Source organism: Apteryx rowi, unplaced genomic scaffold (assembly GCF_003343035.1).
Source record: "Apteryx rowi isolate R43461 unplaced genomic scaffold, aptRow1 scaffold_98, whole genome shotgun sequence".
Lineage (NCBI taxonomy): Eukaryota > Metazoa > Chordata > Aves > Apterygiformes > Apterygidae > Apteryx > Apteryx rowi.
Window position 1 is genome coordinate 2,326,989 of NW_020451293.1, and position 14,134 is coordinate 2,341,122.

At 45.1% G+C, this 14,134-nt stretch overlaps 3 protein-coding genes across 3 annotated transcripts in view; 1 reads left to right on the plus strand and 2 right to left on the minus strand.

The window, feature by feature from the left end:
* Positions 1-14,134, minus strand: part of MAPKAPK3 (mitogen-activated protein kinase-activated protein kinase 3) — a 131,625-nt gene that overhangs the window by 56,843 nt on the left and 60,648 nt on the right. The gene's annotated exons all lie outside the window — the stretch shown is intronic.
* On the plus strand, positions 16-9,191 carry CISH (cytokine inducible SH2 containing protein). Its single transcript, XM_026055081.1, has 4 exons — positions 16-119; positions 380-699; positions 5,352-5,578; positions 6,071-9,191. Exons 2-4 carry the CDS (start codon positions 653-655, stop codon positions 6,571-6,573), a joined length of 777 nt encoding a protein of 258 aa, XP_025910866.1. The 5' UTR covers positions 16-119; positions 380-652; the 3' UTR covers positions 6,574-9,191.
* Positions 1,255-14,134, minus strand: part of HEMK1 (HemK methyltransferase family member 1) — a 105,499-nt gene continuing 92,619 nt past the window's right edge. Inside the window, exon 13 of the transcript XR_003251799.1 lies at positions 1,255-3,681. The gene's annotated coding sequence lies outside the window, so the exon portion shown is untranslated. The remainder of the gene's footprint in view (positions 3,682-14,134) is intronic.

The following is a 14,134-nucleotide window of genomic DNA, read 5'->3' on the forward strand; positions in this document are numbered from 1 at the left end:
GGGGGGGGAGTGGGTGGGTGTGTGTGGCTGATATCGGAAGAGTGATGTGACTACAATACGATTCCAGGAATCCCTCACTTCCTGGAACAGATTAAAAGGGGCAAACAAAAGATTACTTAGTAGGTGGCTTTTTTTTTCCCCCTCAGAGCTTCATTACTTCTGGAGGCAGGGGAAGCGCACGGTGCTGCTCTCCCGGCTCTCCTCTCCCGTGCACTCGGGGGGATATTATTTATTGCTATTTATTATCACTTCAGGCTGCTCTGAATATTTTTTTCTAAGAGATTGCTCTGCTGGAAGATTAGTTCCTCTTTTACGTATAAGTAGTTTCCCTTTTCTCTGGCTATTTTTTTTTTAACTTTTTTTGTTTTCTGGAAAGCAGAACAAGAACATATTCTATTTGCGAGCCCTGAGAGCGCGCCCGCTGTCCTGGCCCACGCTGCGAGCCAGCCGGTGCGGTCCCACTCGGACCGGCTGTCTGCCGCGCTCCCTCCGTGTCCGACGGCAGCGTGCCGCGGGCCAGGAGCTGCCCGCGACCCCCTGGCCTGCTCCTACTGTGAACCCCTGACCAGAGCCTGGAAGTAGAGACTGGAAAAAGGAGACAAGAAAGAAAGGAAAAGAGGAGAAACCATTTCCCCACCTTCTGGAAGACTTAATGCTTTTCCCTTGGTCCAGGAGTGACATGATCCTGTGTGTTCAGGGGTAAGATTCCTATGCTGCCTTCTTTTAAAGCATGGCTCGGTAATTGCAATTCAGAGCTTCGCTGCGGTCGTTTCTCAGCTTAGCATGCGTTGCCGCGTCGAAGCGTAACGAAACGGGGCTGTTTGCGCTGGCAGATTGCTGAGTTCTGCCTGCGAGTCCTGTATGGCTGCTTTGGGGATTTTTGCGGCCAAAATCCTGCGTAAGATGTTCCTGATTTCCATGCCTGCTCTAGCTGAGAAATTACACAGTACTCAAGGTCCTTCGGGGAGTGCAAATTAGCTAAGGCAAAACTTGGGGCATGTTGTTCAGCGGCGTGTATGTGCCCCACGGAGGGATACAAATCCGAGACAGGAGGGGTGCTCTGATGACCCAGTGGGAACAAACTACTTGCAGGGAAAAAACTTTCCCGGAGTTCAAATGTTTTTGGCTATTTTTAAGTAAATATTTAGGTTATATGCATGTTCTTGTTTCTCTGTTGCTTTTATGTGTAAGATGAAATGTATGCACATATATACAGACAGACCCATACACAGCATATTATAGAATAGCAAGCTATAGGGTGCAGATACAGAAATTTATTATTATTACGGAAGTTACATCCCAGAAATATCTCTTCGGTAAAAGAGACATCCAAGTCCCTTCTCTGGTAGCGGTGTGAGCACTCAGTGCTTGCATGGTCAGTTCAGCACATCTGGGTCATCAACATGTGTAAAGACCCGGACTGCAGGAATACATCCAGCGTTTTTACACATGCTGCGTGTTTGGGAAGTAGCAGTGTAATCTCCCATTAGTTTCAGTCTGAGCCATGATGCGAGTATTAACAACCCCTCCCGCCCTCAGCGGATTTTCCTTAGAAGCGCTGCATTTGCCTTGTCCGCTTTAAATGACTAAAGCACGGGGATTTTTACCATTTCCCCCAGCAATCTGTTCCAGAGATGAGCAGAGCTCGCGCTTACCTATACTTTCCAGCTACTCAAGTGGGTTTTCCTTTGTTTGTTTTTGCTCTTGTTTTCAGTCTAGTGCTGGCAGTTCCTATAGCCACAGCAAAGGAAATTCAGTTTTCAACTTAGGCTGTGGGAGACTCGTATCTGCCGTTTTCCTCCAGCGCTAAGGCACCAGAGCTACCGCCTCCCTGCACCCACTAAGACCTGTTAGGCAGCCAGATGTGCAGACATTTGTCTCTAATATCTTCTTTATGACCATTTACTGCTCAGTTTTCATTATCCCCCAGGATTTTATATCTCCTGCACTCCACACTGTCCCCCCCAGTCAGGCCAAATTCCCACGGGAGTTTTGGCTGATGGGAGGGAGAGCAGCTCTGAACGCTTTTTATTGCACTACTTGGACTGTGTTACAGAGCTTGGCTTATCAGCAAAGTAACTGGATATCATTTAGTAACTGTGTATCAGTGTGTAACTAGTATCATTTAGTGTAAATGATACCAAACACATCTACTCTCTTGAACTTTCTTGGCTTTCCAAGGCTTTTTGAAACACTCATTGCCAGCGCACTGGGAAATTCTGCTGCTGTTTCTCTCGAGACTCCACGCAGCCTCCCAGCTAGACATGCCCAACTTTCTGTGTTTGTTCTCTTCCTCATCAGAGCAGTTCTACTAACAAATTATTCCGTTCGGTTCTGACCCTCCACAGGTCTCCTCCACTTTCTTAGGACCTCTAATTATTTTCAAATACTTACTTCACCCCTATTAAAGCGCTGACTTTTGCATGTCAACCTCCCTTTTCAACACACCCTTAGCCCAGCAAACTCCTCGTATCCCTCTTGCTTATGTTCTTTCATTTTGACCATCCTCATCTCCATAAAAGTTGTAGTCAGCCCCTGCCTTCTCCCCTTCCTGTGCTTGGAGCTGCTCTCTGGTCACAGCAGCTGCTCTTTTTTCTTCAACCTGCTTGTGAAGCTGTTTAGGACACCGTCACCTCCTGGCCTACAGGAATTGTTAATCCCCCTCCTGTTTTGCCACGTTCCTTAAGGACTGCAGCTACACTAGGACTTTTTGCGGGGGTGGGGAGAGGGGCCCAGAGGCAGGTGTAAAGAAGGAAAATAACTTGAGTATAAGGATGGTCTCCCCTGGGTGCTGTAGAAGAACCTCCACTAGAACTGCATGGGGTTTGGGCTCCCCTTGGCTCCAGGTGGCAGAGAGCGCAGGGCAGCAGGGAGTGAGTGAGCATGGTGGGAAACCTCGGCTCCTCAAGCACATAGGTTCTGCTTCACAGAGACCCACAGGGGCTCCAGAAAAGAAACATATTTAAAAATTCAAATAGTTGATGTGTCTTTTGGAGGAACGAATTGTGAAGTGATTCAGACTTTGAAGTTAACAACATTCTGCCTAAAATGGGAGCATGTAGCTTTGGTCTCTCTGCATCCCTTTCCAGTCCCAGACAATTCTTAAATTTTCTCTCAAAAGCAGGTTAAAAAAAAAAAATCCATGCTAGGAACAAAAAGATTTCTTTATGTTCAAGATTTTTCCCCAAGGGGTAGACCATAAATTTTTTCCAGGAGAAAAAAAAGTTCAGAGAGATTTGGAATTTGGACTACAGTATTAATTGTAGGGGGAGAGAATGGGCAGTAGATGGTGCAGGACTGATTTTAAGGATTTAACACCTGGCACAGTCATTTGCACCTCAGCAGTCAACGGTCTTGTGTAACACCCCTTTTGGATGGCACAAACTGTTATACTAGGTTTGGTACAATGGAGGATCTGGTTTATAGTCCTGCTTGCTCAAAATGGAGAGAAATGGAGAATCGGGAATCTCCTTTCCCCAACATGGCAGACAGCTAGAGATTTGTGCGGACAGTCATGTGAGGAGGTAGACATCTAAATGTCTTTAAAAACACAGTCCTCAGCACCTACAAATTTAGCTCAGGTGAGACTTAAAAGAGAATTCAAAGCTTCCCAACAGCAGTCTCCATGTAAAAGAGTGTATTCAGATCCACTCCTCTGTGAAAGCCAGTAATCACGGGTGCCTGGTGAAGATAAGGGCCAGTAATCAGATTTAGTAGGTTTGGCTTTCCAGCCATAAATAGAAATTAATAAATGAGGATCAAATGCCATGCTTGCCAAAGAGATATCTTCCTTCTGATAAACAATTTGACGTATAGAAAAAGAAAAAATGTTCTTTTCTAAATACCTGTGGAATGGTGGGGTTTTGCCTTGTATTACATGGGCAAGAAGTGTCTTTTTGTAGATTCAAAGTTACCAATGGCTTTACAGAAACCTTACTCCAAACCTACATGGCTTTATTAGAAATGCAGATTCATGGAACTGATTGTGTCTCTTGCTCTTAAATCATTCTGAAGTCATTTTCAAGTTCTCTCTAGTCTACTCTTCTCCAAAATCCCTTCTTCTGGCACACCATCCCATATCTGTGACTCAGCTGTTTGAGGGGAATAGAGTGCAGCTATGATAAGACAAAGATCACTTTGCAACGCGTTTACATATGCCCATAAAGTGTCACTGCTTATATAAAACACAGAGAAGGAGGCAGGTTGGAAGGGAAATGCCTGTGACTTTAGTCTCCTTTTGCTTTTCTCTTCAGTGATGTGGGAGGAGGTGGCTGCTGCCCCTGTAATCACCATCAGCTCCAATTGGTCCTTTGACCATCAGACAGTCCCATGTTGAGCACTGTGTTGTATTTCCCTGGAAACTCATTCTCTTATTTTGAGTGCCTGAAAGAACATCTCAAGCAAGCAAGTGGATGTGGGGGAGATAACACAGGACACAGCCACGTATGCCACGTACAGGGCATATGAAAGCAAAGAGCCTAGAAGAAACAACAGAGACTTATGTCTTTGCTCAGGAGCTTGCCTGGGAATGAAGACTTTCCTTGCCCCCAACATCCGTCCTCCCATAGGAGCCCTGCCTTGCTTTAGGAAGCTCCGTACCATGGAGAAGGGGTGCCCACAGCCCCCAAGAGCCCCAGGCTACCTGAAACTTTGCATTTAGATGCTGAATGGCTACAATAATGCTCTCTTTAGGTCACAGAGGGAATAATGTTCACAGCAGCCCTATATGGGCAGAGCTTCTTACCACTACGAGTACTAGATTACAGTTGCTCTGAGATGTCCTTTGTGCCCTTGAATGCTAGGGTTTCAGAGGGCTGGCTAAAACAAGAATTCACGTTATTCTACTACAAGATCAGCTCACCCTTAGCCCTAATAGGCATATTTAAGATCATATTTAACCTTTAGTAGAACGCAGGTAGGACAAAACCCAAGCTATTCCTGATTCTGCTCCTGATTATATTGCTGTAAATGACTAACCCACTGACAGAAAAAGAAATACTCCAACTTCATAATGACATAAGCGAAGCTGGAATGTCATTATGAACCTTACTGCCTCTGAAACTACGTGTTGAAAGGCAACATCTAAAGAGGTCAGGCTTACAATTGAGTTAAATTGCAAGATAGCCCATCTTTTCCAAGGTGAAAAAGGCCACTTGTCTTTCCCTGTTTCTGAAGACTCGTCTTTAGCTGTGTAATTTTTTCCCCCTTGCCTGTCTCTCTATTTGAGATATAATTATATCAAGGGTCTGCTTATAGAACATAACATTGTAGCATGATGTAGCATGCACTGAACAGATGTTGCAACCTCTTTCAGGGCAAGGAAAAATAGCACAGTATGCCCTTTGTTTCAGACCTCATCCTTTGCTGGCGGACGAGAAGATCAGGAGGCTGTCACTCAGGGGCATTGCGGTGGATTTGTCCGAGCAGATCATGCAGCCTCTCCCAGTAACAGCCTTCCAGGAAGAGTCTGCACCTGCCTTTGCAGTGCCTGTTCCAGACAGCAACCCACCTCAGATGCGAGACCCCGAAGAAGACCTTCTCTGCATTGCAAAAACCTTCTCCTATCTGCGCGAATCTGGTAAGGCTCTACCCCTGAGCACAAAGTCGTGGGTCAGGAGGCTGCAGGGAGCCAACTCTGCAATCCAGATCCAACAAGAATCTCCAAATCCCACTTCAGATAGGAACCCAGTTCTAGCACAGTCACAGCTGATTGCTGTCGATGCAATGTGGATTTCAGTCTCCACAAACTCAGCACTTGCATTATGAAGTAACTTAATACTAGCATATGCAAATGCTTTGTCTTTTATAGCTGAATTAGAAAGAAATGAGAAAAGGCTCCTCTTTCTCTGTAAACTTCAATAGCTACAAAAGTAGGCTTTCCCATCCCAAGTCCAGCAGAGCAATGATGAACATAAGTAGAAAACCCTTAGAACTTGACATTGCCTTCTTTTTTGAAGGTCTTACAAAGCCCAGGTCCTGTACTCAGTGGGCTTCAAGACTTCCCTAAATATGCTGCCAATTCCTTGATACATTCTTTCCCTAAAAAGTTCTTTCTGGGATGCTTTTCCAGGTTGGTACTGGGGATCTATCACTGCCAGCGAGGCCAAGCAGCATCTCCAAAAGATGCCTGAGGGCACCTTTCTGGTACGGGACAGCACCCACCCTAGCTACCTGTTCACACTCTCTGTCAAGACAAATCGAGGTCCCACCAATGTGCGCATTGAATACACTGACAGCAAGTTCCGGCTAGACTCAAACTACTTGTCCAAACCTCGCATCCTGGCCTTCCCAGATGTGGTCAGTCTTATCCAGCATTATGTCATGTCCTGCACAATGGAAAGCAAGAATGAGGCTCCTTACCCACCTCCATCTCCTCTACCTCCCATGCAAAAAGAGATGGCAGCAGCTGCAGTACACTTGAAACTCATCCGGCCGCTCAGCCGCAAAGACAACATCCCCAGTCTACAACACCTGTGCCGGCTACAGATTAACAAGTCAACAGCCGAAGTGGACCAGCTCCCTCTGCCCAGGCGGATGGGTGACTATCTGAAGCAATACCCTTTCCAACTCTGAGGCATGGCCATTATGTCTCAGGCACGACAGTCAGAGGGACAGAAATAAGAGAACTTTGATGTGTTTTTGTCCTGCTAAAGCATGGCATCAGGTGGGCACAGTAAAGACCTGATTATCAGCAGAGATTGCATCCATCTTTCCTCTCCCCTTCTCTCTAAATCCATTCCAGCACCAGGGAGGAGCTGGTTGTTTTGGTGAACAGTGGGTCACAATCTGAGCTCTGAACCTCAGGCCGCGCCAATAGTGGCTGTGAGAAAGTGCTATAGGCATGTGCACACTACTTGAATTTCAGAGTTGCTGTGATACCAGAAATGTTAACATTGTTATTTTCGCTATTTATTTTCATGGCAGTTTCTCTCCTCATGGTATTTTAAAAGCACCTTTTACTGTTTTTTGTTTCTTTTTCTTTTGTGGAATTAGAGATAGAATAAAGGCTCCCAGCCAAATGGCAGCCAAAAATCTGTGGGAATTTGGATTTGGTTTCTCATTCAGATAGTACTTGCTTGAACCTGTCCCTGTAACAAGTCACACAAGAGTCCACATCCAAGCTCCCCCAGACTTCTGGGGTAGTTGGGACTCAGATGACAGCATGTGGGCCCACCTCTATAGTGTATAGGATATTTTCTTTTTTCCTTAGCTATACGGGGGCTGGGCATCGTAACCTCAAAGTGCGTTGGTAGCAGCTTGTATATCTCCCAGAGATGCACGCTGTGCCATAGGTGGTGGATAGGAGACTTTTTGGAAGGAGCCCTTCTTCCTTGATAGCTCTAATCAGAGATTCTGAATATTGAGCTTGAGCCACGGAGCACTCATCCCATTTTTTTCCATCCTCCTCATCTCAGAAGGAACTTTGTAATAAAACCTTTACAACCGAGTAATCAGAAAACCAACTGTACTTGTGGGCAGAGGGATTTGGTCTGAGAGCACTTTGTATTTGGCTTGTGTTTTCAAAGTGCTGTTCTCTGACATTGCCCTTGCCTTGCGAGATGCAGGGTAGGCACGGTGTGTCTCCTTGACTGGGGTTCAGAGACAGCTCTGCTGAGCTGCACCAGTGACACACAGCTTCAGGATATTTATTTATTTATTTCTGGGGGGATAAGAAATTATAAGCACCTCAGTAGAAAGAGCTGTCCTTCCTCTCTGCTAACACAGTTTCAAATTGCCAGTTGCTCTGCTTCTACCAGTACTATTCACAAGCCATATGGCTTCAACCAAAACTAGGTTCTAGCACACACTGGGAATCACAATTTAGCTTTTTTCTCTTTGCCAAGGTCCAGACCTCTCTTCTCCTTTTCTCAGGCTTACATGTTTGTTATTTTCAATTAGATTTTTGCTGTGGGTTTGTTTCTCACACCCCATTACTTCCACACCACTGCAAACAAGTACAGCAGAGCTCCCTTGCTCTTTTGAGGACAGAAAAGACAGAGCAAATGGGATCTGCCAAAAAAAAGCAAGCGTAGACAGGGAGGTTGCCCCTTCCTCTTCATTCACGTGATCCCATCACCTCCCCAGCCTGTAGGAGCCAGTCCGTGCCATTAAGAGATGGAAACAAGACAGCTCTAAGGAAATTATCCTTTGGCTTCTTCTCTTGCCCCTAAGACCTCATAACTTTAGCATGCATGAACCAACTTAAGTTCATCCCTCCCTGGAACTGTCTCTTTAAGGCTCTGTGAATTAGAGGAAACAAATCTCAGCTGTACCTGAGAGCTGAGAGAGGAGGAGGAAAAGGATGGGACAGTGACTGCAGGAGACAAGCTCAAAAAGCGGTGGAGTTTCTTCCACCCTAAGTTAAAGCTACCCAAAGGGACAATATGACCTGATGTGTTTAGTCAGTGTCCTTTTTTTTTTTTTCACATTTATACAAGTTTGTGGTCTTGCAAGCTTTGTTTTTGATACTTTGATGATTGACGGCGTGCATGTGTGATGTTTGCTTTTTACCGTATCCTTTCCCCTTGCTCTATATGGCAGCAACTGTGGGAAGGTATTGAATGAGAATGAAAAATTAAAAGGCTAAACAAAAACAAAACTTTGTTTTAAAAAAAGAATATAAAATAAAACCACTGAAAAGGCTTCCTTTTATCCAAACACCTCTGTCTGCCTGAGGACACTGGGAACAAGGAAACCACAGCTCTTTGAGGAGCAACAGTGATCTCAGGAAGCCCCCATGGCTTGGCCACAGGCTTGGTATCTACAGCATGTGAAGACTCAGTCAGTTCGAGAAATGTGCATCAGGAAAGGGCAAGTTGTTCAGCTTTCTGAAACTTCCCTCCTACGTGATCTTTTCTCTGTTGGGGGTAATGAGGAAATCAAACCTGCAGGTTTGAACTCCTTGCCCCAGGAGAGCTTGGCTAGGATGGCAGATGTGTGTAAGGAGAATGAACGCATGGGTAATCCAGCAGCAGGATGATGCAGAGCCTAGGCTGAAGACTGTAAGCTCACATGGGCAGGGACCATCTCTGTTGTATGTTTGTACCGCATCTAGCACAATAGGGTTCTCTAGGTGCTACTGCAATACAAAGAATAAATAATACAGTTACTCCAAAAAGTCAGTTTCTTCTATCTTGAGASAGTTTGTTAAAATCATTTGACTTGGATTTTAAATAAACATTTTAAATATATTTTAAAGCCATCTGTAAAAATCTTTGGTGAAATCCAAATGGATTAATTCATTTGCTATTCACAGAAATCCTCCCCAAGAAGTCTGGGCACACTCTTAATCAACCTTTCCAAACAAGACACAAAATTATTTCAAAAAAAGAAAAGCCCTTCAGATACTGGGAGAGTTTACACCAAAATCATCAGCGTGAGCCTGGTTCTTACTGCACACAGAAGAGCAGTGGCGGACCCCAAGTCCCAAGTTACCAAGAGCTTAAAGAACGTTTTTTAACAATGTAGAAAAACACAGGAATGATTTTTATACTGTTTCTGTGGGCCATAGAAAACCATTTGAATCTAGGGGAAAGGAGATGGAACGTAACTGAAAGTTTGGCAACTTGTTTACAGCAGGCTCGAAGCTGGCCCCAAAGAAAAACTCCGCTCATGGTAATGTTGAAAGAGAAGTTCTAAAAAACGCAGACCATGCTTGGGATGCGACACTCACAGCATCAGCTTTTTCCCCAAGTTGTGCTGCAGCTGGGCCTTTCTCTCCCCATGCTCATGGTCTAGCCCAGCACCCTTTCCCCTTCTCGTGACCTCGTGTGGTGGATACAGCAGGCTGGCAAACCACCAGGTAGCTGTATCTGCTCCATGGTGTCAGAGGGAGACAGGGACCACCCCATCTGTCCTGCATCTCTGAAATGCATCAACTAGCAGGGCTTCGCACGGCAGGAACCCTACTACTGGCACGTGACTCCACTGCGACACCTTCACAGTCATTTCCCAGGAGGGATGTTCATGCCGCACTCCCCCTGGTCCTGAGCGGAGCAAGCCATGGCGCACTCTCAACTACTGGGAAGAATAAAATGAGGTCGGGGAAAAAAACCAACCCCTCCCCAGAATCCGGATCTCAATTAGTTCCTCTCCATCATTCCCCCTTTTTGAAACCGCTGGCTTCAAAGTTCAAAATATTGCTTTAATGTGTTCCTAAAACATGTGCTGTCCTATGCTGGTCTTGGGGTTGGCATGCAGAACCTCATTAATAGGAGCCCATGGATAGATTTCCATTGCACACAGACCAGGAAACGCTGGCAATGGAATATTCTGCTCAAGTTGAAGTTGTTAAACAAAAACAATCATGTCCCTCCTGGTTTTACTGGAAATATCGAGAGTGAGGTAGAGGGGGAGGAAAAAATAATAATCAGAGGAAGCAGAAAAATAAAAAGGAAGGAGAAGTTGCACCCACGTTTAAARGGGAGCTTTGAAAACCCTGGGAATTACAGAAGAGAAAGATGTAGCATTTCTGACACAATGTTAAGTAATTTCTTCAATAAGCTGGGCTTACTGACTTTACTTGAACCTCCCCCCAATCCCTTTCCACAGACCAAAGGTAGAAACGATGGGCATGAGTCAAGCCAATATGTAAGAGCAGTCACATGTGGCTTTACAGCATCAGCTGTTACCTTAATGACTCCCACTCCTGCATCTTCCCCACATTTTGTTAAAGGCAACAGGTTGGTGTTCTCAGAAGTCCTGTGCCAAACTGCCATGCAGAGCAAAGTGATTTTTCCCATTGAGTTCCACATCTCCAGCAGCAGGARTGTTCATGGAAACGCAGGCAGAACTTTCTAATCACTGATGGGCAGCTGCAAGCCCTTGCCCTGCGACACCGGTATGGTTTGCCAAGCCCATGCAGGACTGTTTGATCGGATTCTCTCGTTTTTCACAGTTTCTGCCTACAGATAGACATGGGCACACGGAGCCCGCACTGCGAGCTTGAAAAGAAGACCCATCGAATCAGGAATAGAAATGCCAGTCCATGACTGCACCCAGGCGAACGTGGCTCACTGCCACAGCAGAAATGCCCTGCCGTTCATCAGACCCAGGGTGCTCTGTGCTGCATCCTATGGTCTCCCTTTCCGTCGTCATGAATCAGCCCTCTGAAATAGCAACATGTGCAAGGGAAAAAACCTGTTTGCGTGCACTGTCTGCTCTCACATTTACTGAAATCTCATCCCTTTCTCAGAGTTTCTGCAATATTAACCAAAGAACACATAATCCCATGCCCCAGGTCCTCTCGAGAGCACAACTTTCCCTTACCCAGGCCAGATGAATCAGCAAGAAATGAAGCAGATCAGCTTATTTAATTCTCTTACGACAGACACGGCTAGATATTTCAAGCAATCAGTCTGTTACATGGCACTTCTAGTCCAAATTCCATTGTTAATCTCACCTGTTATCTAAGAAGTTAAGATTAAAAATCAAAATTAACTGGACACTGTACATAGGGCTCTTCTGCTCTGCCCARTCATGTTCTCATGTTCAAATCTGTCCAAAGCCCATTTATCACAGTCTTCTCCTGTCTCTCCCTAAGGACTGCAGAAATACCTTCTCCTTGGCTCATCGGCAGCCTGGAGCATGGGGTAAAGGAATATCCTGTAAAGACGGGCCAGAGCAACTCTGGATGCCAAATAACATCTTTCAGCTCACTCACTGCCTAGCACTAATTTAACAACATTTATATCTCATTTTCAGTGAACCCCACCTATCCTTCACAGGGGAAACTGGAACAAAAAATCCCACTGGACTAGGCAGCTCCTGATGAAACAAATTAGCCAAAGGTAGGAATGAGATATTATTTAAAAAGATCTGCCCTGTCCTTGGGCAGAAACGTTCATCCTTTCGGCTGTTCCTGTTAGCAGCAACCTAGCATTTCTTGTATAATAGGGAGTACAAGGGCACTCAGTCCTACCAGTCTTGCCTAATGGCAGGATACCAAAAAGAGGCCTCCGCCGTCGCTAAGTGCCTTGATAACACGTTGAGACTCGGACTCACTTCTTCTGAGACATGTCTCTTTTCTGCCCACACCCAGCCCTGCCCATTTCTTTTTTTAATAATCACGTGTGCCAAAGCATCAGGGAAGAGGAATGCGTGAAGGCATGCTCTTATCTGGAGGCTAATGCTGCCTCAGGTGAACCCCATTTTGATCTTCCTCTTAGGCATCCTGCGAAACGCAGCAATCCCGTGGCTTGGGCTACATGCCGCGCAAGCGGAGAAGGTCACCTCTGGGACCAGGCGCAATGCTGCAAAAATCAAATGCCCATCATCACCTCTGCTTTAAATCAAAACTAACAACAACAAAAAACAGGTTGAAAGAAAATTGGCAAACAGGGCCTAGGAATAACATTAGATTAGAGATTTCAGTAGYGGCAGCGCATAGGTAGATGGGTGTATACGAGCACACTATTGCAAAATTTTAGCCAAAGCTAAATTTGTTTTAAATTGAAAAAAAGGCTGTATTATTCAGATGAAAAGGCTACTGGTAAGGAAAATGTAGCCCAGACAGAAGAAAAATCATTCTAATAGCTGCATCCATTAGCCTGGGCAACACTCTTCAAAAGGAAACTATGACAAAGATTCCTTTAAGGAAGATACAATTTGGGTTCTACATAATAACATCATAGTTAATCCCAACATAATTGTTTAGAAGGGTTTTGGGTGGGGAAAGGTGAGGGAAAATAACAACGCTTCAGAGCTTTTGCTAATATTTGTTAAAGGGGAGGATGAGACTTGACCAAAAGGAAGTTATATTGCAAATCATTGATGGTTTAGTCTTTGCACTTTCCTTCAAATCATTTGGTAGTGGCCACCGCTGGGAACAGGATGGCCGGGAGCTGGGCTGGAGGACCCAAAGGTCAGCTCCACGCAGGGCTGCTTTTGCACTCCTACAAAATCATTCTCATCTGGGTAATTTAAATAGAGACAAGACCAACACCAGAGAGAGCAGTCCTACCCCAGCAGAGGAAGGCATTAAGGCAGAACTGCTCCTAGTCCTTGGCATACCTAGATTTGCAGAAGAGGGTTTTCCTTTTGGCAACCGAAACTACTCCCACCTCCTCGCTTCTCTTTCCCCGTGCTTACTGGCAAGTTTTTTTTCCTGAAGTCCCACTACTTCCTAACTGCAGTATAACTGCGCTTCACAACAGCTCAAATTCATGGTGCAAAAAGTGACATCAGTTTTTATAAGCACAGGTATTTTCAGAGCATTCTACCTATGCAGGAAATACATCTACCGTATCATACTCAATTACAGTGACAAGAAAAAACTGAAACAATACTGGCTACTGAGACATTGGATACTCTCCAAACATATAATCACAGACTTGATATCTCCCCAAAACTTATGATATAAATATGTCAGATGTAAGGACAAAGGATGAGCTGATCAACCAAAAATCACTGGCAGAGCTCAGCCAGGACTTGGGTTTCTTGGAGCCCAGCCTGGTAGTCTGCATAACCGAATCACGTGATTGCCTTGATCTGGAAGATACACTGCAACTTTTCCAGTCACAGCTGTTGGAGAAGTGCTGCTATTACCAAATCAGCCCTGCCCGTGAAACCTGCAAAACAAAATGGGCTAAATCCAGGTTTATTTCCCATTGAGCGCAATGGGAATTCACTTACGTCAGGACTGAATTTGGTCAATTTAATATTCCAGGTTTTACAGGCAATGATTTTATTCCTGGCATAATTTTGATTTGAATGGCATTACAGAAAGGTGTTATACAGGAAACTGTAACACTCAAGTGCAGCTTATTATAAGAAGAATTTTCCTTCGCTTACTACCCCACCAGCACACACAAATACCGGCCTGGACATGTCTTCATTACGAGAGAAAGGAAAGGTCATTGTGCACTGTACAGTAAAGTTCTGGCTTCTCCTGAACTTGCCTACAAATACACCAGTTGGGACATCTGCAATGCCAGTTCGGGGTGTAAACATGAGTCCATGGAGAACTGGGCAGGCAAACCTGGGCTGATCTCAGCAAACCCATTTCACGTTGGCTAACACAGACCTTTCAGCGGTGACAACTCTTAGAAACAACAAATCTGGGCTATATTTGTGACAAAGAGACAGCCAGACCCAGGTAAAGCTCCTGGGGCACCCATCCCATCCCATCCCATCC